We start from the raw sequence: 17,014 nt of genomic DNA, 5'->3' as shown, positions 1-17,014 counted from the left end.
CAGACATCTGAGCTGCGTGACCACAGGAGTGTGGAGTCCATACCAATGGCCAAGGGCTGTGAATCCTAAAATCAGAATGTGACTTCTTTTAGGAGATACTCCACAGAGAAAGAGTATCAAAACATTAAAAGAAATGAATCACAGTCTGTTTTTTCTGAGGATTCTAACAATGTTATCAAAGTTTTTTTTCTCAATTCTTACAATCTCTACAGCACATTTCCCCCCTTCTACTTTTCTATTATATAACCAGCATATAATTATGCGCTGTTTCACACTGGAAAGACTATTCTTTTATTAATGACTCTTTGAAAAGTTCTTTATTATTTATCTTTGAAAGTGAGTTTGAAATCAAAAGGCTTTCATGGCTTTTCCTTTTTTTCTTTTTAACTTAGGAGTTCTTTAAAGTAATACAGTAGATGGTTACAGATGTCATACGCAGTCATTAGTTTCCAGCTTTAAGGTGAGAAGTAGGGTTCGGGAAACAATGTTGCACCCTCCTTTCTCTGCAGACTAAACGTTTGGGGTTTTGGAGAGCATGTATGCAAATATTGCTGTTCTAACGAAGGCTGTCTATTCTTTGCCTTTTCCCCTTGTTAGGACAATTAGAAAATGGGTTATGGCAATAAGCTTCCTGAATCTAGTACAAAGACAGAAGGAGGATATAATTAGCATTTATGGGAAGTACAATGTACGTTCCAAATTTGTCTTAAATGAGAAATTCACCCAGCCCCTGATCTGTAGTCAATTCTGGAAAGTACCATGCATCTCTGCTGAGGCCAAGCAAGCCTCATTGATGTTTTTGGCTGACTGGTTTTTTTCTAACATTAAATTTACCAGAGCACTCCAGATTGGATACGGGCAGTTATGAAGGAGGATGTACATTACTGCAAATTTTAATCATTTCTCGAGCCATTTTGCTTGCAGTGATAATCCCATAAGACCAACATATCTTGCGTAAGGAACCCAAATGACTTTTTGCTGAGAGCAGCTCTTCAGTTACTTTTATAGCCTATTCCTGCTTAACTTCCAGACTTTCCCATTTGTGGCTAGGACCTGCCAAATCAGGGCTTCAGTGGCTTCTCGGCTCACCACAGCCATGGCTACCTTATTCAAGACCAGCAAGTGGATAATAACACCAGTGATTAAAATAATGATCAGATTTCTTTTCAATAATGTTGCTGCTGTTTATGTAGGGCAGAACCTACTTCTACCCAACACTTCCACTGTGGGCAAAGTAATGTCGTGCCAGAACTATTTCAAGAATTTATCTCATCTCCAATACTTTTTGGACTATTTCAAAGGAGATGGCAGAACACTAATAACATGATGACCTTGACAACTTTGCTTCTTTGGGGCCTCAGGGAAATTCACCTAATTGTTTTGTGAGCCAAACTGATATTCGTAATTGAACATCATTTTGCCCAGGCATTTGAAATGCCATGACGTTCCTTTAGTTGAAAATGTCCAAGTAGCTTCACTTTCACCAGCAATCTTTTTACTTGTGAAGGAAAAAGTAACAATAATTTACTTTGATTGTACTGAAGAAGCTCCTTCTCTCAAGCCCTCTTATATATAATGATTTTTCCTTTTTAAACGAGAATCATAGACTCTCAGGGTCGGAAGGAATTTTTAAGATAATTTAATACAAACACCCACTATTGCATGAATCCTCTCTACAGTATCTTCAATGAGGTCTTCCATTAACAGCTGTTCTCCAGGGCAAAGGAGATGAAGGAAAAATAGAAAGGGCAATCCACTATAAGTTATATGAATTTATAAATAAAACAAACTAGAGGATCTAGATGTGGTCTTCCCTACTCACAAGTTCTCAGTCTTTCATCTATCTTGTTTAATTACATTATGAAGAATTTGTGAAGCAGAGACTCAATTTTACATTTGAACTATTGAGAATATGGCCCAACAGGGAGTGAAGCAACACTTCTAAAACAATTTATTATGAGAATTTAGATCACATGCTTCTGACCTTTTCATTTCAATGATCCAAAAAGCTAAAAATATTTTTAAAGGTCTACTTTATATGAACAGAATTATAGGAAACTTTCATCACTATTGCTTAAGAATAAGTTAAATGATCTAATATAAACTACAGGTTAAGAGATTAGGTTCTGGAATGAAAATATACGGTTTGATCTGTAACTTCCCATTAATTAGCTATATGACCTTGGGAAGTCACTTAACATTTTAAAGCTTTGGTTTACTCAGCTGTAAAAGGAGATAATAATATTACCTCTTTCACTGGGCTATTAAGAGGATTAAATGAGCTAATTCACATGAAGCACATTGTTCAGTATATGGCATATGTTTTAAGTATCTAATAAGTGTTAGCTTCCTCATACCCACTGATGTAATAAAAACATAGAATTACGATGTAGAGAACTCACTATTTAAAAAAAAGAATTGTTTCAGAATCTTAAATCTCCAGGCATTTACATGAGTGCTATTTTAGACTAAGGATTAATAGTGTTAGGAAAAAAATTTTCATGCTATAAATAGCTTATAAGGAAATTTTACATTGCCAGAATGGTTTTAACAAATCAATATGGATTATATCATGTGCTAACTGAATAATACAATTATTCTAATTAACTGGTCATGCACTCCACAGATTCTGGAAGAGTGTCAGCCTTCAACTGATGAGTCTAGAGTCATGAAATCATTTGACAAAATATAAAGTTATTATTTATTAGAAACTTGGTTACTTCTCTGTATGTCTGAATAGTCAATGCACTAAAGATATTACTCAACATTATATATCTGATGGGATTTTAAAATAATCCTCTTGAATATGTCCACACAAGGTTTAAAAAAAAAAAACTGCTATTGTTAATCAATACCGTAAATTACAGTCTCTAGTTTTATGTTACATTTTATTAAATAAAATATCCCCCTTTTATAAAACGTTATTCTGTTCTAGCCCCCAGTCATCCAGTTCTAAACAGTAGTCAGCTTTCCCCTTAGGGCAAAAAGCAAAATAAGACAAAACTTTCATTTGCTGATTCCACAAAGAATTTAAATTCTGCCAGTCCGGAATATCCATGGAGGTAATTAGAAAATGAAAGAATAAAGCTATTTTTCACTTCTCTCCTACCCCCCAGAAATCAGTCATTGCAAGCTGAAATACCTCACTGTCTGAAGAGCATTCCTTTTATATTGACCCTGAGATTTGAAAACTCCTCTTGATAACTCATCACATGATTACAAACTTAACCATTAGAAAACTATTCATTGATCCAGATATCAGGGAGGTCAAAATAATTATCTCATAAAAATGAAAGAATATTAACTGGGAAATGTTTGTTGAGTCATATATAAATTCTCTTTTTTTCAGAATTTATTCAGATTACTATCCATCAGAAGAATGAGGGACTGGGGTCACCTTCCCAGCATTTAACACGCATCCTTGGGGCGGGGGTGTTCACGTTTTTGTCAGTATCTCATGAAGGAACAAAGAGTATTTAATTATTAGGTAATATGACAGTTGATGGCAATCTACAGAAGATGTTATTCTGGGTGAAATAAAAATGTGCTATGAAAAAATGAAGCAGGGAGAAAATGGGAGAAAAATGTACTATGGAAAACTATTACCTCTCATCCTACAACCACCACTTAAAGATGTCACTGCACATGCTCCGTGCTCTATTAATTGAGAGACTTTTTGCTTTCACAGGCTGGCTGTCCACTTACCCTAGTTGTTTTCACTTTATTCCCAGAGGAACAGCTCCATCCTTTCCGATCTGGAAGAACTTTACATTCCTCTCCCTCAAGACATGGTTGCATATGGCACCACCATTTCTGTTCCACTATTGAAGCTACAGGAGATAGAAAAATCAATGTAATATTTTCTATTTGGGCTTGTTAATTCTTTGGGTGCACATTTAAAGAGGAACAAAAGCCACATATTTTTCCCACCACTGGGCTGATTAGATTTTGAAGGATGCTTTTTTTTTTTTTTTTGGTCCAAAGGGAATAAATCTTTCTAGATATTTTGACTAAAGATATTTTTTTAATTTTTATTTTACTTTGGTAAGAATACTTAAAATTTTAAGATGGTAGACCTCATGTTAAGTGTATAATACAGTATTGTTAATGATAGGCACATTTTTAAAGGATATTTCATGCCAACATATAGGCTTCATGGACAGTAACATATTGGAAAGAAACTACGTGGATACATGCATGTGCTGATTTACATAAACATATAAGAAAGTGAGTCCATGACCAGAGTCAATATTTTAGAATCAATGTAGTATTTCCCACAAGTAGGCTAAAATCAGGAAGGCATTCAAATGAACACAATCTTTTTTTACTGTGGGCAGTAACTATTGTCACAAGGAGTGCACCATGAAAATATGAGCACTTAACACATTATTATTTATGATAACATCAATTATATAGACCCACATAAATGTTTATATCCTTTGTAATTAGGTGAATCCTCCAAGAAAGAAATTAATATTTTGATAAATCTCTATAAAAATATTTCATGTGAATTCTATCCACAGCTAAACGTTCACTCATCTGTGCAGTGTTTATTTTTTCATTGTTAAGAACCAGCCATGTGTTTAGGTACCCACACTATTTAACCATCTATTTTCATTTTTCCTTTGCCAAATAATTTATACACACACACACACATACACACACACACACACTCGCCCTCCACTGGCAAATCAATATTTCATGGCATCAAAGTAAGAGGCACATGGACTTATTGGAACCTCATTATAATGCCTTTTGCTACAAAACCGCATAAGATCTTAGACCATCTTCCAATAGATTTTAGATTTCAAAACGCTCTTCAAGTGACCTTGTACCAACCACATGGTTGATGGTGCGGTCCCCCAGGATTAACCCCAGTCATCAGCATCACAGTGGGATTCCAGTTCTAAGCAGTCCTCGTCTACCCTATCCCAAAGAGCAATGGAAGAAGCCTCACCATCCACACAAGATGGAGCAGCTCGTGTGGTACCTGCCACCTGCCCAGGGAAGCAGGAGCACTTGACTGTTTGTGACCGTTCTTCTATCTTGTTCTTATTACAACATCTGTGGAGTGCCACCACCTCGCAAGTGCCCGTTTTAACATGGTGAGCTACACAAACAAAAACAAAAGTTGAGATAACATTGAGAAAGCTTTGGATACTCCCCCCTCTTTTTAATTAGAAGCACATTAAATATAGCTCTATAAAGGATCCGCCATGCATGAAACTAGAAATACAATGATGCTGACTCCATAATGCAGATCTGATCTCTTTGTTAAATGTGGTAGGACCGTTTCTGTCAGTAAATGCTTGGTGAAGCAGGAACAATTAGTGACTAGATTAGAATGAACTGTTAGAGCAGTCTGAAATATAGAGGCAATGTGTGGTATCATCAAAAACATATTTATTTGCATATGACTTTTTTTTACACCTTTTTGTTCAACGTGTTGATCAAAGTAAGGGAACCCCCGGACAAGGTGCCCTGTACTAGGGCTGAGACAAACCTTATTCTCAAAGTAGGTGGGATGATAAAGGTTATATTCTTCATCTAGGGGTGAGTGTAAGGGCAAGGGCCAGGAAGGGAAATTCTTTTCAGAAATCAGAAGGCAGAGGGTGGGAACCCACTTCCTCAGGATTCTTCTGCTCAATTTCCCTGGAAATGAACTAATTGGGTGATTTTTGAAATTCCTGCCATTTTCCTGAACGTTCCATCCAGCCTCAGGGAAGGCTGCGGCAAGGGCTCCAGGAGCTCCCTTGCCCCCCACCTTGCACCCTGGTTCTAAGTTTACAAAGTGTTTTCCTCGTTCCTTGAAGTCCTCTTCCCTGCCTCTGACATTCCCTCCCTCCCTCCCACCTGCAGGGCTGAGATCAGAGAGTGGTGATGGTAAAGGGACCCGACAATGACATGACCCTCCTGTCTCAGGTCAAGGGAGAGAGCTCGGTGGCCTCCCCTGCCCTTGTGTTTATATTTGCAGTCTGAAGCACTTTAATTTATGTGGGGTTTTTTGGTTTTGGGGTTTTCTTGTTTTTTTTTTTTTGTTTGTTTGTCTGTTCCTGTAACTTATTCTCCAACTACTGCTTCCAACTGAAATAAGACAATTAAATGCCTGTTCAGGAGGGGAAAAAAAAAAAAAAAACATTCCTTTCCATTTTGCCTGAGGGAACAACTGCCACCGAATGACAACCACCACAGCCAGAACTTGGATGGATTTATATCTAGCCTGGAAAAAGCCAGTTCACTAAGCTGTGAGGCTCCATCACCCATTTTCTTAACCTCACAGTAAGGCTACTGAACTGTTTGGGTGATTGAAATTTTTGGACCTCACTTATCACATTAGGATAGGGTTGGAGTTTGCCTTCATTGTGTTTTCTACCCAGCATCTCTTCTTCAAAGTATTAACCCTACTGTGAAATGATCAAGCAAAATTTCCATCTGCTAAAGATAAAACCAGCTTAAAATCAAACATTTGTTGAAATGTTATGCTTTCAGAAATGTAAGAACGTGACTGATATAAAAACAGATTTAAATAGAAAAGTAGGACACAGGAAGTTGTTTAATGTTATAAAGTACACTGAGATCATTTTGTAAATGAGGTGAGTACATCATGCATTCATATCAATCTTCCCCTCAGAGATGAGGAACCACTAGGCAGTAACTCAGGTTAGATTGCTTGGATTTTTCTTCTAAGAGAGACCAAACCGCATGGATTGTCCACCTCACCCCCCATGCGAAACCGAGAAACTCAGGTGTAACATACAGCTTTGACACATAATCCTCAAAAGAATGTTAAGAAGCAGATACCATTTCCAATGCCCCAAAGATTTTTCTGTCATGGTAGATACAAATGGGGATTTCTCCATGTGTGATTCAAACACAAGGCTATCAAACAAAAGCTAAAAACTTGAAAGCCGGATTTCTGTTCCTTGTGCTCTAGAAAATATTTTCTTAGCTAAGGATGATTCAGTTTGTTTTAATTTATTGAATGCTTTATGTAATATTATACGAGTCAAAATACTGCTTTCTACCCTGAACCTCACTTAGTCACATTTTGAGTCAATACCACATATCAGGCATGGTTCTGAGTAATGGGGATGCAACAATGTGTAAGATGGACATAGACCTGCCCTCAAAGAGCTCATATTCCTGTGGAGAAAACAAATAATAATTAGGTACTAATGATTAAGTAAGACAATATTAGATTTTCTAGCTCCTTGAAAGAAATGCAGTAGGGTAATGTGATTGAGAGTAATCAAGCATGGAGGGAAGGCAGATTTTTGTGAGTCTCAGGGAAAACCTCTCTGAGGAGGTAACCTGAATAATGGCCTGAATGATGAGAAGAAAGCCTCCATGATGAAGAGCTAAGAAAGGAGGAACTTTCCAAAGAGAAGGAGCAGAAAATGACAAGGTTCTGAAATGGGGAAACGTGTGGTGTGTTCCCAGGACAGCAAGATGGCCAGTGTGGATGTACTGTGGATGAACAGCTGAGAGGCTGAGGACAATGTGTCAGAAACGTAGGAAGATGGTGTAGGGGCGGGGGCACCATGGTAAAGAGATTGGATTTTATTCTCGTTGCAAGGGAAAGCCTTTGGGTGGAAATGTTGTCATCCCATTAATGCTTTAGAAGTTTGCTCAAGCTGCTCTTTAGAGAATGGACTGAAGAAAGCAAGAGTGAAAGCGGGGAGACCAGTCGTGAAGGGGTTGCAGGAGTTCAGGAGGTGAAGGATGGGACACAGACTAGACTAAGGGTTGGGAAGAAGTACCAGATGAGGGATATTTCAGAGTAGAGTTGGTTTGACTTGCTAATGGATTGAGTATGAGCTGTGAGGGGAAGAGGAATTAAGGATTACTCCTAAGCTTGTCCTGAGGAATTAGAATTTGGTGGTTCTGGAAGATAGAGGAGGCCTGGGAAAGGGGAGTTTGGCAAAAGTTGGGTTGGGTCGAAATTACTGTAGTTCTGTTTTGTCTGTGTTAAGTCTGAGATTCTTATAAGACACAGGAGTAGAGATGTAAATCAGGCAGCAACATTTATAAAATGGAGCTTAGGGAAGAGATCTGGACTGCAGATACACACTTAAGAGTTCTAGGTTGATAGGTGATATTTAAAGCCATAGACTGGACTAAATTACCATGGAAAGGCTACCGCTACCGATAGAGAAGTAGGGAAGGAATAGTCCAGAACCTAAATCTGGAAGAGGGGAGACAGTAGAAAAAACTGATACGGAGCAGAACATGAGGTAAGAGAAAAAGGACATGAGATAAAGGCATGGAAAACCAAAGAATAAAATGTTTCAAGAAAGAGGGATTGGTCAGTTATGTCAAACGTTGCTGAAAGGTTTAATAAATGAAGCGAAATAATTGTCTCCTAAAAAAATAATATGATGCAGCAGTTAAAACAGAGCCTCCAAAACCACAGTAGCTAGGTTCAAATCTAAGCTTCTTCAAACATCACTGTAACCTTGGGCACATCATCAGATATCTCTGATTAGTATTTTTTCATATCTAAAAGAGGGGTATTAATAGCACCGTCTTCATATGGTTGATTTGGGGATTAAATGAGTTAATATGTATAAAGTATTTAGAACACTCCCTGCCTCATAGCAGGTACTCTGTGTTAGCTATTATTAGCACTTGATCTAGATAAAAATCATTTTAATGGCATGATGAAGATGAAAGCATGATTATAGTAAGTTTATTAGAGAATGAGATGCAAAACTGCAGATAATTATAAAAATTTCTTTCAAGGAGTTTTTCTGTGAAGGGAAGAAGGAGATGAAGTAATAGTTGGAATGAAGCAAAGGTTCAAGGAAAGTTTTTTAACGGATGCCATAAAAGCATGCTTGCTTGCTGGAAAAATCTGAGAAAAAGAAAATGACAATATAGGAGAGAAAGTGGATAATTAAAAAAAGAATGTCCTTAAAGGGAAATAAGGAATTGAGATTGAGGGCACCTAGGGGGTTGGCATTAGATTCACGTGGGGATGTTTAATCCTAAGAGTGAAGGTGAGATACGTGAATACAGAGTCAGGTAGGTGTGAGCGGATTAGTTGGTGAGAAGATGAAGTTTCATATCTGATTTTATCTCATTTTGCTATGAAACATGAGAGATGTTTGAGAAGAAAAACAGAATATGAAATATATATTTCAAAGAGGAAGAATAAATTTACTGGGAAAGTGTAGTAGGACTGCCCGGCAGGGAGTTGGCTGATATGCACCCAGTAAACTGTAGAGGACACAGTGGAATGAATGAAGGGGTGGGATTACAGAACAAAATGGAAATAAACGTCTGTGTGATGATAGATAATTTGGGATGCTTGGAGCTCTGATAGCAATTTAGGGAAACAGAGATGTAAGTCATGATGAGATGTGTCCTGCAAGTCTTTGAATGGAAGCCAGTTTAGAGAACAAGAGATTATTAGGGTTTCTTCAGAGAGTGATGCTAGCAGGCAGAGGACCGAGCTGAGACAGCTTCAGGAAGAGCTGGTTAGTGGCTGAGCTCTCTTTTCCACAGAACTGCAGCAGCCAGGAGCACACAGCGAGGTTCCACTAGTCTCTATCCTGAGAAAAGAGACAGGCACCATTTCAGCATCATCCACCAGGGCCATTTTATCATCTTTGTTACAAGGAAGTTTTAATCATATGTTGGAAAAGAATTGACAGGTGAAAAATTTGCACCTGGTTTTCCCTTCCCAATGCCAATGTCAAAATTCATTTCTACTTTTCCTGACAAGGAAAACTGTACTTCTCCACCCCACTAATTAAATCTAGATGTGGTGATGTGACTTGCTTTGGCCAATGAAATGAAAGCTGAACTTACGAGCAAAAGCAAAGGATATCAGTCTGTGTGGACATTTTAATAGCTAGTGTCATTCACCAGATTTCTCCCACCAGCAAGAGCAACTAATTACATTCTTGATAGTAGAGACTATATCAGCCTGAGTCCCCAAGAGATATGAAACAGAGTCCCCGCCAACCATATGGACATATGAGTGAGAAACCTTAAAGTGTTATAAGCCTCTAAAATTTGGTGGTTGTTTGCTACTGTCACAAAACTTAGCCTACCCTGACTACACAGTAGTACTTTCCATTGCTTCCTAGGTTGTGCAGTAGGATATATATTGTCAAATGTGTTAGTTGAAGGATAAGTCAGTGAAACATGATATCTCAAAAACCTGGATCATTCTAGCTTATTGAGTCAATGCAGAACGAACAGAAACAAGAAAATGTTGTTCAGATATTTATATAATTCAAAGGGTTGTAAAGAGTCATTTTACAATTGGATAATTATGTTGGCTAAGTTCAGTATGTCAGAGCTCTGGTGAAGAAAGTGTGCTTATTTCTTCTTTGAGAAGAAAGGAGGTAAAATGATGCCCATATGGTGTGATGAAGAGAAGGATAAGGTAGGAGCTGCACTGGGAAGAAGAGAGGCATGTCCTCCCCTTTCAGAGAATATGGGACTAAATGTTAAGGAATTAATAACAAAGGTGACGCAGAAGAGCAAGCCTCACAGACCCAAGGCCTTTCTGCCCTGACCTTTCTTTTCATTGCCTGTGAATAAAATGCACAGACACACGGGTTGAGTTTCCTCGTGAGAAGTAGGATTTTGTGAAAAAGCTCTATCAGACTTTGTCCTTCTTATTAAAATTGAAGTTGTAAAGCTTTCTGTGGGGGGATGAGAAGGGAATGATTAACCTTGTTAAAATAGGATAGATGATAGGTAGGTAGGTAGGTGGATGTGGGTGGATGGATGGATGGAAGGATGGATAATCCCGCACTCAAAGAGTCTTAAGGCATGGGTAGGGAGAATATTGACTGTTCAATATTTTTATATATGCCAGTATATATGGCAAGTAAAATGAGATGTCTCAAAATAGGGACGTGAATCTTCTAGCAAAATTTAGTTCACCTAAGCATGGCATACATATACACACACATAGTTTTCTTATTTGTCTGCTATATATCTTAACTTCTCATGTCAAATTCTTGTAGACAAAGGCTAATTTTTCATGTAAACTGCTAGTATGGGGCATGTGTTTAATAAATGGTAAACAAGCAATTTAAGAAGGTAAAACTAATTCCTGTGGTTTTCCTTTAAAAGGTTAATGAGACTGTAAAAAATTCAAGCAGTTACTAGAATTCTCTACACGGAGTCAGACAGAGCTCATGATAAACTAATCTAATCAAATATTAGGGCTTTCCAAATTAACAAAATAGACTTCACAGACAATTGGCGTCATACTAAAATGATGCAAGACCCCCTGGAGAAGATTTAAGTGAAAAAAGAATGAACCATTTTCTTCATGTCACAATCCCCAAGTCACAAAAGATAAAACAACAGAAAGCCCCACACCTTTCTGCTATTTTCTCCTCCCTGAATGTGATGCATTAATACAAAATGTTGCCTCCTACATTTTTGTGAAATGACACTAGAGAACACATAGGTTTTAATTCTTATGAAAACAGGATTACCAAGTCTTGCCCAGCTCTAATTGTTGCCTTCCAAGGTTATTACCTTCATATATCATTTCAACAATAGGATATCGCCCTACTGGTTCCCCAGAAACATGGCCTTAAGAGACTGCCTCTTAAGTCCTATCTTAAAGATTCCTAAATGTTTTTGCAAAGCTATTATGACTGGAATACTCTGGAATGAAGTCTTATAAGGCATTTTAGCAAAATCTTTGTTTCTAACTATTTTTTACCTTCTCCATAAGAAAAAGAATCTGAATAGCATTTGGTTTATATGTGTGCATAAATTTTTAAAAATTATATATATATACACATACCTATATAGACACATTTAATTATATATAATTATATACACATATATGTTTATATATATGTTAATATGGTCACATTTGTTTCTAACTATTTTTTACCTTCTCCATAAGAAAAAGAATCTGAATAGCATTTGGTTTATATGTGTGCATAAATTTTTTTAAATTATATATATATACACATACCTATATAGACACATTTAATTATATGTAATTATATACACATATATGTTTATATATATGTTAATATGGTCACATTTGTTTCTAACTATTTTTTACCTTCTCCATAAGAAAAAAAATCTGAATAGCATTTGGTTTATATGTGTGCATAAATTTTTTTAAATTATATATATATACACATACCTATATAGACACATTTAATTATATATAATTATATACACATATATGTTTATATATATGTTAATATGGTCACATTTTAGCCATTACCTGTGAACCAACTGTATACATAAACATGAAAAATGGGTTCACAGAATAGTATTAATGCAAATCATTTACCTTGAGTAGTGGTTGCTGGCCTTTGGTCAATAAGAGCACAAAGCTATGCATATCACATTCTAAATGTAAGAATAATCCATTCACTCTGGAAACAATTTAAGGAATAGTGGTATTTGCTAAGTAACATCCATAGACTATTCACTGTATGCTATGCATTGTTCCATTTTATCATCACAACAACCATTAAAGAGGAAACTATAATTATCCCCAATTTACAGATGAAGAAACTGAGCCAGAGAAATGGTAAGTAACTTGCCCAAAGTAAAATAGTAATAGACAAAACCGGAGGTGAGAATTCAGACAGTTTGCTTTCAGAAACCATGATCTTCAACACTATCATATGACGTCTTTTCTACAGAGCTCCACGCACATGCAGTAGACTAGAGTTCCAGGTGACGTGAAGGAAAGCAAGAAGTGTATCACTGTTCCTACATGTGATGCTTGGTAGCCTAGAAAGGACATGGGCTCTGGAACTGAAATATCTCAGTGCAAGTCTACCCTAACCTATACGATACTTGAGTAAATGCTTAAGCCCATTCACCTTTCAAAGAACTGGCTTGTTCATCTCTAAGATAGCTCCATCGAGTCCTTATAAAGACCAAATGAGATAATGTATGTGAAACTGCTTTTAAACTGTATAGCATTACTTAAATGTGATTTTAATTTTAACTATTAATGTAATTAATGAATACCAAAATGATACAACATATAAATTTAAAAGATATAGTTGTTAAAGATCTATATTCTATAAAAGTTCTAATTTAATATTTTAAAAAATCTATGTGTATATATATATATATATGTATAATTGTGTTGACATGAGATGCACGTAAAAAAAATTAATCTGACACAAGCCACAGAAGAGAGTAAATTCAGCGTCAAGTTGTGAATTTGTTCCTACTTGGTTTCCTCTCCATTAGATTTCAGTTCTTATTTGTATTCTGATTTGTCTCATTGACTCTGAAATTTTGTTTGTCTCCATACACTCCTATTTAATAGTTTTACCCAGCTTGACTAGCTCCCCAGAGTATGCATTACACCTTCTAAGCAGAAATAAAGCATCACCTACATGGACCAATAGGCATCTGAAGTGCAAGCTAGTTAGTGGATTCAGGTTGCTGTAAATCACTTTGAATGGAAAAAGTGTGCTGAAACAAAAACTTTCTGAGACAGCTAATTTCTCACTTTAATTCATTAGACTGAAAAAGTGGGGCACATTTTTAGACTTTCATGATGAAGCAATCTAATTAAAAGAAATGATCATTTAAAAAGTTCAATGAAATTTCAAAAGTTCACATAATTTATGAAGTCAGGATGATTGGGGAGGAAATAACCAAATGTCAATGACATTTTTACAGAGCTTGTTTTCTAAAACTGCTCTAGTTTCATATGGAAAAAATAAAATTATTGGGGAAAAACAGATTGCCACAAAGGATAATAATCCTAATAACAGTATGGTCTCCGTTAACAGAAGCAAACTCTCAACCAGAGGATGTACCACAGTCTATTTTTAAGAGAAAGAGGCAGAACAGAAGAAGATTCATTCTTGGGGGAATTTTAGATTCACTGCCCCTCAGCTCAATCATGAACATCTTCTATATCCACGTTTTAAATGAGAAGTGATGTTGAGGAAGGCAAACCTCAAAGAATACTGGTCTCTTTATAAACTGTCCAACAACTTCTGCTGGTAAGGTCTGCTCTGAAAAAGAGGAACTGGACCAATCAAATCCATTTCTTTAGAAATTTGAACTAAAAGTCACAGAATTGTCCCATGGAAATGGGCACTTGAGTCCAAAGGTCATTTGGCATCAGGAGTCAGGTAACCTGTGGAGAGCTTTGTGAGAGCCTCACTGTGTTGAGACATGGGGACACATAGGAGTGGGAAAAAAGCACAGGTGCAAAGGTAAGACATAAAGAAGTAGGTAGTTCCACCACCTGCCTTGGTGTCTGCCTCTCCTGAGGTCTTCCTGAACTTTTTCCTCAATTCCTGAAATATTTTATAGAATAGGTTTCAGTGAGCCCCTTTTTTTCCTGACGTAATTTGATGATGTCTCTGTTCTTTGAACCAAAAATAATATACTGACTAGGATATTTCCTTTTTTAAGATAAAGTTAAAATTAACAAAAGCTAATTATCAGTCAGAACTATTGTACAGCACAGGGAACTATATTCAATATCCTGCAATAAACCATAATGGAAAAGAATATGAAAAAGAACATATATATGTGTGTGTGTGTATATATATACACACACACACACACACACACACACATCTGAGTCACTTTGCTGTATGCCAGAAACTCACACAACACTGTAAATCAACTAGACTTCAATTTTTTAAAAAAGAAGTATTTTCTACTCCCACTTTTAAGAGCAAAAGACAAGTTTCCACCTTCAAAGTAGGATCCAGGAAATTTGCCATTCAACAGTCTCACTTCCCATATTTACCTCATAGTGAAAGTTGACATTTCAAAAGATAACCAACTCCAATTACTACGAGGGGAAAATGATCCATAATATTCTTTTAAATGTTTCTAAAGGCAAACGTTTAAAAGTAGATTTTCTGCTTAATCCCAAATTGTACCCCCAAAATGTGAAGAATCAGAACATCCCCAATTCCTAAACACTATGAGAGTCACACTGTTCTTTTATGACTAATAATATTCCTGTAATTGCTCCTAGGAAGGAGAGCAGGCAGCCCAAGAGCTTCTTCAGGGAAATGATAGAGTGAGCAGCGAGAGCAGTGAAAAGAAAGATGGAATGTTGTCCCTGAAGAGTGAAATGTTGAGTAAGTCCCTGAGTCTCTATCCTCAGCTGCAAAATGAGGAAATCAGACTAGTTTGAGAGATAATTTAAAGGTTCCTTCCATTTCTAAAGTGTTATGAGTTTATGAAATGATTAAGTTTCATTACAATGGGTACAATATATGAGACCTATCAGAAAATGAAAGTCGAAGTAAAATGTATTTTTTTAATTGCTTCAAACTGACAAATTAACCTCACTAAGTCACTGAACTTAATGAGAAACTGAGAAGAGAGTTTATGAAATTTATATTTTGGATTTATTTCTTACCTGTATGAAGCCACAAATCTTAACTACACAGTGTAATGTTCACTATAAAGTCAACCTGTATCCTCACGTTGCTTTATGTACAAAATAGTTTGATTACTGTTGATTCCATGAGAGCAATCAAATCCAAAAGGTAATATGTAACACGGTGGTTTGGGTGAGGAGACTGAAGTCAGATGGTCCAGGTTCAAGTCCCACCTTTAAAAGAGAGTATCTACCTATTCACCAAGCCTCCTTTTTCTTTCCTCCTGGGCACACAACTAGACTACATTTTCCAGTCTCCCTTGCACGTAACACATGGAAGAGGGGCAGAAATGAGTTATACTTCTTCAAGACCAGGCCTACAAAAAACCTCCCACTCTATCAGCCACTCTCTCTCTTCCCCTTTCAGATAGATGTCAGTGCCAAAGGTGATCCTGAAGAGTCACCATCAGCCTGGGCCCCTGCATGACTGTGTAGAGGAGAGATCTACCTCCTGATACTAACTGGATTCACATGCACAAGGAATAAACTTAGGCTATGTTAAACCAATAAGATTGAGTGTTATACCTGTTACAATAGCCAGTATTAATTAATATGCAATAATATTCCTAGCAATGGACCTAGGAAGGAGTTGGGTACAATCAAAGTGCTTCATGAGAAAAATTACACAGAGAATAAAAAGAGCGGTGCTGTAGTCTGAATGTTTGTGTCCTCCCAGAATTCATATGTTGAAAACCTAATACCCAAGGTGATAGTATTAAGAGGTGGGAACTTTGGGACCTTTGGAAGGTGATTAGATTTGGTGCTCTTATAAAAGAGAGCCCTGAGAGCGAATTTACCCTTTCTGCAATGTGAGGATACAACATGAAGTCTGAAACCCGGAAGGGGGCCCTCACTCTACCGTGCTGGCACCCTGATCTCAGACTTCCACCCTCCGGGACTGTGAGAAATAAATTTCTGTTGTTTATAGGCCACCCACTCTTTGGTATTTTGTTATAGCAGCCCACGTGGACGAAGACATGCAGAAGATAAAAGATGTGATTTGAAAACATTAAGCCTCAGCTCCTCATCTGTAAAATGGGAATTGCATTATCATCTACCATAAAGGGTTATAATGAGGATCAACTGAGTCAACATTCATAACGATATATGGTAAAGGGTAAATGTTAGCTATAATTATTATGGAGGCCTTAAATCCCTGAATCTATTTATATACAATGTGAATATCTAAAAGAGAATCAATTGATTTCTAGAGACTTCAAGTCTAATAAAGTCCTACTTGGCCATTTTACAAAAAAGAAATTGATGGTTAGAAAACATAATCCTAATTCAAGATCATAGATTAGTACTCAGCTCTCTTAATTTTAGTTCAATGTCACTTCCATTACCAACTCCCCACATCTCTTTGCTCACCAAATTCCTCTCATTTTGCCTCTTTTACACCTTAATTTCTCTCCCTCCTCTACGACCTCACTTCTACTGTCCTAGCCTAGGCATCCTTAGCATCTTTTCCTTGAATAATCATGAGGGTCCCTATTTGCTAGATCGTTCCCTTACACACATAAACACACACATTCTACCATAGTAGGTCTTTCTAAAATAAAGCCTAGGGTATAAAAGTATCCTTGGCTCGTTGTTTTTCATAGGATAAATTCAAAACTCTTGGGCATAGCA

The 17,014-nt window shown here is 36.9% G+C and overlaps 1 protein-coding gene across 1 annotated transcript in view; it reads right to left on the bottom strand.

Moving 5' to 3' along the window:
• Nucleotides 1–2,911: 2,911 nt before the first annotated feature.
• TAFA2 (TAFA chemokine like family member 2) overlaps nucleotides 2,912–17,014 on the bottom strand; it is a 106,931-nt gene continuing 92,828 nt past the window's right edge. Inside the window, exons 2-4 of the mRNA XM_065888164.1 lie at nucleotides 4,958–5,110; nucleotides 3,706–3,830; nucleotides 2,912–2,974 (exon numbers count right to left, since the gene is read on the bottom strand). Of these exons, the coding sequence (XP_065744236.1) occupies nucleotides 2,912–2,974; nucleotides 3,706–3,830; nucleotides 4,958–5,110 (341 nt within the window). The remainder of the gene's footprint in view (nucleotides 2,975–3,705; nucleotides 3,831–4,957; nucleotides 5,111–17,014) is intronic.

The sequence above is a fragment of the Phocoena phocoena genome, chromosome 11 (genome assembly GCF_963924675.1).
Source record: "Phocoena phocoena chromosome 11, mPhoPho1.1, whole genome shotgun sequence".
In the NCBI taxonomy this organism is placed as follows: Eukaryota; Metazoa; Chordata; class Mammalia; order Artiodactyla; family Phocoenidae; genus Phocoena; species Phocoena phocoena.
This window is presented reverse-complemented; position numbering and strand designations above follow the sequence as displayed.